This window comes from Somniosus microcephalus, chromosome 4 (assembly GCF_052327205.1).
Source record: "Somniosus microcephalus isolate GS21.2 chromosome 4, FLI_Smic_1.0, whole genome shotgun sequence".
NCBI classification, from domain to species: Eukaryota; Metazoa; Chordata; class Chondrichthyes; order Squaliformes; family Somniosidae; genus Somniosus; species Somniosus microcephalus.
The window spans coordinates 1,970,275-1,977,940 of NC_140990.1; the positions used below are offsets into that span (position 1 = coordinate 1,970,275).

At 47.3% G+C, this 7,666-nt stretch overlaps 1 protein-coding gene across 1 annotated transcript; it reads right to left on the reverse strand.

Annotated features, from left to right (window-relative positions):
- Positions 1-643: 643 nt before the first annotated feature.
- LOC147118169 (uncharacterized) lies at positions 644-2,780 on the reverse strand. The gene has a single exon (XM_085984281.1). It carries the CDS (start codon positions 2,750-2,752, stop codon positions 908-910), a length of 1,845 nt encoding a protein of 614 aa, XP_085840407.1. The 5' UTR covers positions 2,753-2,780; the 3' UTR covers positions 644-907.
- Between the last annotated feature and the right edge of the window lie 4,886 nt (positions 2,781-7,666).

The window sequence follows — 7,666 nt, forward strand, 5'->3', positions numbered from 1 at the left end:
GTACTGTCGGCAAGGTCACATTTTCCTTCACTGGGATCTCAATGGGTTTTATGCCGGTTAGACCTACATGCATTGGGTCTTCTGCCCATACCTGTGGATTCACATACTCCAGTATGTCTTTCCCTACATGACGGTGCACCACAGTCAGGCTAGGCTCAGGGTTTTGGTAAAATTGGACCATCAGACCTCCGGGTAACTGTTGCGGTTGGTGACATTCAGGGTTTGCCTGATCGATCGCTCGTTTTACCATAGGCCCCAAATCTTTGGCATGGAAAGGCTGGTTAACTTCCCGCGTGATATGAGGGGCCACTGTCGAAGGCTGCTTCCACAAGTGTAAGGGAACCTGCAAAAACTCTGCTTTTCCCTCGGGTCCAGTTACTACAGCCTTGAGGTAGATTGTCCATTCGGTACCTTCCTGATCTTTAAAATACTCCTCAAGGGTCCTATCCTTTCCACTTCGATCATATGCCAGTGTCACATGATAGGAGGATGCATTGAGGTCGAGCGACCACCATTGAGGTGTAGTCGAAACATAACATTGCCTTTTATTTGCCCAATGTCCTATTGCTATTCCTTCATCACCACAATCAAGTTTGAGTTGGAATGCACATAGTAAGTCTCTGGCCATCAAATTTCAGTCCAAGCCGGTAGTTATTACAAATTGGTGGGTTGCAGATTGATTTTTGTAGGTCACCTGAACTGGTTCTGACATAGCATACTTGGTCATTTGACCTTGGAAGCCTGATAATTCCTGGGTCTTGTTGGATCGGGGAAGTTTAAGGTCCGATTGGACAGAGGACATGGCGGCTCCAGTGTCTACTAAAAAGGGATACCATTGATCCTGGATTTGCAACATTAATAAGGGTTCTCGGTCCGAATGTAAAGTGCTGACCACTAGATTAGCTAGTCAATTCTGTGGGAATGGATTGTTCTGGGAGAAATTGGTATATCCTCCCCTGCCTCCTCTAGGTCCTCCTTTGTTTCCTCTCCATCTTCCCATGCCTCTCCTAGGTGGGTCTCGATAGGCTAAGGATTGGCAGTCTCTGACCCAGTGGCCATCCTCTCCACAGTTATAACACTGCCCTTGTCTTGGACCTTGGTATCCCCGTCCTTGTCCTCTACCCCTTCCTCTACCTCCGTAATTCTGTTGTGGAGGGGCGTAGGGTTGGCCGTATGCAGTAGCATCGGGGCCGTTTGGATGAGTGTAATAGCCATAATTCTGAGAGTCTACCCATCCAGGGGTACAGTATTGAGGTTCCATCTGATACCCTGTCCTGTCTATCGTGTGTGGTTGAATTGGGACTTCCTTCACGACATATTCTGTTTTTATTGTCTTCTGGGGTTGGTTCTCCAAACCTTTACTCTCTTTCCAATAATATTTTATGGCTCTAGTAATTTGAGCTGGGCTATTTTCTGCCCAGTTCATATTATTGGTTTTAATTGCGGTTGCTACCGCAGCCGGAAGGCAGTTCATCAGAATGGCGCAGAATTGGGGTGAATTGGCTCCTCCTTGATAATTGGTGTCCCCCGACTGTCCCTGATAAACCTCACAGAATCTCTCCAAAAATTCCTCAGGTCCCCCATCTTTCTTTGGCTTAGTATCTAGGACATTGGATATGTTAATAGGCTTCTGAAGTGTTTGACTAGCAGCCGTAAGCATGGCTGTTATTCTATCATTGTCATTCCCCATGGCCACATTTAGGGCTGCCAGATTAGCATGTCGCAAGTGAGTTAAGAATCGAGTATGTTCCGAGGGGGTCAGTACTTGTTGGATTAAAGCCCATAAATCTCGGGATTCAGCGTTGTACACTTGAATGGTGGTTCGTAAAAAGTCCACAAACTTTTGAGGCGCTTTGTGGCGATCCGACGCATTAGTTAGGATAGACATTAATTCATTAGGCTTCCATGGGAAGAATACATCTATGGTGGGGTTAGCTGCGGCATTAGCCTGATCTGGGTTTGGCATCTTTCTCACTGGAAGGTTCCTGGGTGGGTTACCGGAATGATTTTTTGATTCTGACTCATGATCCTCAGGAGGTGATAAATCATCCTCCGAATCGGTAAAGTCACTACATGACTCAGTGTCGCTTTCCTGAGTGGATTTATGTTGAACTAACTGTCTGACTCTTTTCTTATTTTCCCGTTTCTCTTCTTCCTTCTTTTTCTTTTTCTTATCACTCCGGGTAGGAGTATAATTTGGCACAGGGTTTGTCTGTCCTGCCGTTTGTAACCGGGTCCGACTACTTATGGGATCAGTAACGCCTGTGGCACTATCGGGTAAGGTGGTTGGGGGTATTCCTGGAGTGAATGGGGGACTGGTTGCGAAGAGGGTTGCTGGAGGGGTAGTATTAGGCATCGCTAGTGAGGCCGATGTTGGAAGGGAGGGGTAAATATTGATGTACTGGGGTGGCTGAGGAGGTGGCGCATTAGGAGTTCTGTACATCCAATTGTCTAAGTCCTCATCTGTTCCGTCTCCCTCTTTCAACCTAAGGCCAACCATTGAACTACGTAGTTCATTTTTATCCTTTTTATCTGGCGCCTTTTCAGATTTTGACCTTTTCTCATGTGCACATTCTTTCTTAAGTATTTCAATGGGTTTAGGATTTCCTCCTTCGGTTAACTTTATTCCTAATTTAACAGCATTTTCTTGCCAGCTGGCTAATAGGGAACTGTCTTTAATTTCTTGGCAGTACTGTCGCCAGAGTCCAATTAGTTTTTTAGTCTTGCTTCCCATGTTCTTTTTCCAAATCATTTCTTGAGCTTGTTTAACCGTTTCTAAACTTTTGGCACCCCCTAGTGGCCATTGTTTGCTGCCTAATTTTTTATTTAAACCCCCTGAGAGTAGTCTCAATTGTTGGGCTTTATCTGGATATTTGTCACATAATGTTTGTAAGGCACTGCCCTCGTCACTTGTTGTGTCTAGGTAATTACCCATGGTTCTCTCACACTAAGGGCTCCCTTTCAGGATTCGAGTTACGTTTTTAAAAGTGTCTCGTGTATTTCACGGATACCGGCACACAAAACTAAACACCACAATACAATAACTACAATACTTAGACCAAACAAAAACACAGTGAGTCGTCCATATTCATCAAATAGTAATTTTAGCCTCTGTCACCGTCTGGTACAGGTATTCTTAGCCTAATTATTCAAATCGTAAATTTAGCCTCTGTCACCGCCTGGTACAGGTATTCTTAAACTCTAATTATTCAACTTATACGACCCTTATCTTGCACTCCCTGAGTACAAGTTGCTCGAGCTCTAGAGTCCCCGACTCTCTCTTTTTACTTTCTTTCAAGTATTCTTATTCTCTTTCTCTAAAATCACTACTTATCTACTTTTTAGTCCAATCGAAGCCTGAGCGGACCAAGTGAAATACGAGGCCGGCGCGTTACCCGACTTGGATACTTATTTCCTAAGTTTACACAGTATTCGCCAGATTGACCCAGATCTCGTCGGGACACCATGCAAGAATTAACGAGTGGCAAAACTTTTATCGGACTTACGGATCAGAGGAAAACCGAGGTGGTAAATTTAAACATACTCACTCCGGGGGCCCATTTCCTCCTCTCACGTCCAAAACTAGTTCGGCTCTTAATTTCGCGAATTCTCGGTGATCGTCCGTTGAGATCCCACTTCTGACACCAAATGTTGAAACGGATTCTTTTGGTCCTCAATCTGGTTCAGTACAAACACTGAGTCGAATACTGGTTGAGTTCAACAGTTTTTATTCCGTCATCCCGGGAGACTTACTCTGATACAGCACAGTCCTGACTCCAGAAGAGTCCGACAGGTTAAACCAGAGCAAGCAATCTTTCATACAGTGTGCCACATTATTATACTTGAATTTGAGAAGACATTAACACATCGTACAGTCTGCACCAATCCCGAGCTGTACACGTATACATTTAATTTGATTTCCTGGCCTGGCAGTATGAAACAAAGAAGTCACATTTCACTGAATGGTTTATAGTTAAGTAAATATGCTGGTAATGGTTTCATGGTCACCTAATCATTATGGTAATGCGTTTGCAATCATGGTAATGTGTTTTCTGATCACCTATTGTCTGTATAACCTCTGCACTCCGCCCTACACTGTTTCCACCAGCAAGGTGTGACATCGTGGGTGCCAGCCATATTAGCAGCCACAGATCAGTTTAGCTTCTTTTATTTTACTTCCTGCTGCCTTCACAGTTTCTTGAGTTAACATGATCATTTCTTACAATATGCAAGTGACTCAGCGATGTCGACATTCACCACCATTTTATGCTGACAGGATCCTCCATTTTAGATTGACAGGGTCCGTGGCTATGCGAAGCGAGTTGTTACCATATTTTGCATTCTATATCCTCACAGCATGGGTTAGATACAGAGTAATGCTCCCTCTACACTGTCCCATCAAACACTCCCAGTGCAGGTACAGCATGGGGTAGATACAGAGTAAAGCTCCCTCTGCACTGTCCCATCAAACACTCCCAGTGCAGGTACAGCATGGGTTAGATACAGAGTAAAGCTCCCTCTACACTCTCCCATCAAACACTCCCAGGGCAGGTACAGCACGGGTCAGATACAGAGTAAAGCTCCCTTTACACTGTCCCATCAAACACTCCCAGGGCAGGTACAGCATGGGTTAGATACAGAGTAAAGCTCCCTCTACACTGTCCCATCAAACAATTCCAGGGCAGGTACAGCATGGGTTAGATACAGAGTAAAGCTCCCTCTACACTGTCCCATTAAACACTCCCAGGACAGGTACAGCATGGGTTAGATACAGAGTAAAGCTCCCTCTACACTGTCCCAATAAATACTCCCAGGGCAGGTACAGCATGGGTTAGATGTAGAGTAAAGCCCCCTCTATACTGTCCCATCCAACAGTCCCAGGCCAGGTACATCACGGGTTAGATACAGAGTAAAGCTCCCTCTACAGTGTCCCATCAAACACTCCCAGGACAGGTATAGCACGGGTTAGATACAAAGTAAAGCTCCCGCTACACTGTCCCATCAAACAATCCCAGGGCAGGTACAGCATGGGTTAGATACAGAGTAAAGCTCCCTCTACACTGTCCCTTCAAATACTCCCAGGGGAGGTACAGCACGGGTTAGATACAGAGTAAAGCTCCCTCTACACTGTCCCATCAAACACTCCCAGGGCAGGTACAGCACGGGTTAGATACAGAGTAAATCTCCCTCTACACTGTCCCATCAAACACTCCCAGTGCAGGTACAGCATGGGTTAGATACAGAGTAAAGCTCCCTCTGCACTGTCCCATCAAACACTCCCAGGGCAGGTACAGCATGGGTTAGAAACAGAGTAAAGCTCCCTCTACACTCTCCCATCAAACACTCCCAGGGCAGGTACAGCACGGGTCAGATACAGAGTAAAGCTCCCTCTACACTGTCCCATCAAACACTCCCAGGGCAGGTACAGCATGGGTTAGATACAGAGTAAAGCTCCCTCTACACTGTCCCATCAAACAATTCCAGGGCAGGTACAGCACGGGTTAGATACAGAGTAAAGCTCCCTTTACACTGTCCCATTAAACACTCCCAGCACAGGTACAGCATGGGTTAGATACAGAGTAAAGCTCCCTCTACACTGTCCCAATAAATACTCCCAGGGCAGGTACAGCATGGGTTAGATGTAGAGTAAAGCCCCCTCTATACTGTCCCATCCAACAGTCCCAGGCCAGGTACAGCACGGGTTAGATACAGAGTAAAGCTCCCTCAACACTGTCCCATCAAACACTCCCAGGGCAGGTACAGCATGGGATAGATACAGAGTAAAGCTCCCTCTACAGTGTCCCATCAAACACTCCCAGGACAGGTATAGCACGGGTTAGATACAGAGTAAAGCTCCCGCTACACTGTCCCATCAAACAATCCCAGGGCAGGTACAGCACGGGTTAGATACAGAGTAAAGCTCCCTCTACACTGTCCCATCAAACAATTCCAGTCAGGTACAGCACGGCTTAGATACAGAGTAAAGCTCCCTCTACACTGTCCCATTAAACACTCCCAGGACAGGTACAGCATGGGTTAGATACAGAGTAAAGCTCCCTCTACACTGTCCCAATAAATACTCCCAGGGCAGGTACAGCATGGGTTAGATGTAGAGTAAAGCCCCCTCTATACTGTCCCATCCAACAGTCCCAGGACAGGTATAGCACGGGTTAGATACAGAGTAAAGCTCCCGCTACACTGTCCCATCAAACACTCCCAGGGCAGGTACAGCACGGGTTAGATACAGAGTAAAGCTCCCTCTACACTGTCCCTTCAAACACACCCAGGGCAGGTACAGCACGGGTTAGATACAGAGTAAAGCTCCCTCTAACCTGCCCCATCAAACACTCACAGGGCAGGTACAGCACAGGTTAGATACAGAGTAAAGCTTCCTCTACACTGTCCCATCCGACACTCCCAGGGCAGGTACAGCACGGGTTAGATACAGAGTAAAGCTCCCTCTACACTGTCCAATCAAACACTCCCAGAACAGGTACAGCACCGGTTAGATACAGAGTAAAGCTCCCTCTACAATGTCCCATCAAACACTCCCAGGGCAGGTACAGCACGGGTTAGATACAGAGTAAAACTCCCTCTACACTGTCCCCATCAAACACACCCAGGGCAGGTACAGCACGGGTTAGATGCAGAGTAACGCTCCCTCTCCACTGTCCCATCAAACATCCCCAGGGCATGTACAGCACGGGTTAGATGCAGAGTAAAGCTCCCTCTACACTGTCCCATCAACACTCCCAGGGCAGGTACAGCACGGGTTAGATGCAGAGTAAAGCCCCCTCTACACTGTCCCATCAAACATTTCCAGGGCAGGTCCAGCACGGGTTCGATGCAGAGTAAAGCTCCCTCTACACTGTCCCATCAAACACTCCCAGGGCAGGTACAGCACAGGTTAGATACAGAGTAATGCTCCCTCTACGCTGTCCCATCAAAGACTCCCAGGGCAGGTACAGCACAGGTTAGATAAAGAGTAAAGCTCCCTCTACACTGTCCCATCAAACACTCCTAGATCAGCTACAGCACGGGTTAGATACAGAGTAAAGCACCCCCTACACTGTCCCATCAAACACTCCCAGTGCAGGTACAGTACGGGTTAGATACAGAGTAAAGCTCCCTCTACACTGTCGCATCAAACACCCCCAGGGCAGGTACAGCACGGGTTAGGCACAGAGTAAAGCTCCCTCTACACTGTCCCATCAAACACTCCCAGGACAGGCACAGCATGGATTAGATACAGAGTAAAGCTCCCTCTACACTGTCGCATCAAACACCCCCAGGGCAGGTACAGCACGGGTTAGGCACAGAGTAAAGCTCCCTCTACACTGTCCCATCAAACACTCCCAGGGCAGGTACAGCACGTGTTAGATACAGAGTAAAGCTCCCGCTACGCTGTGCCAGCAAACACTCCCAGGGCAGGTACAGCACGGGTTAGATACAGAGTAAAGCTGTCTCTACACTGCCCCATCAAATACTCCCAGGGCAGGTACAGCACGGGTTACATGCAGAGTAAAGCTCCCTCTACACTGTCGCATCAAACACCCCCAGGGCAGGTACAGCACGGGTTAGGCACAGAGTAAAGCTCCCTCTACACTGTCCCATCAAACACTCCCAGGGCAGGTACAGCAGGGTTTAGATACAGAGTAAAGCTCCC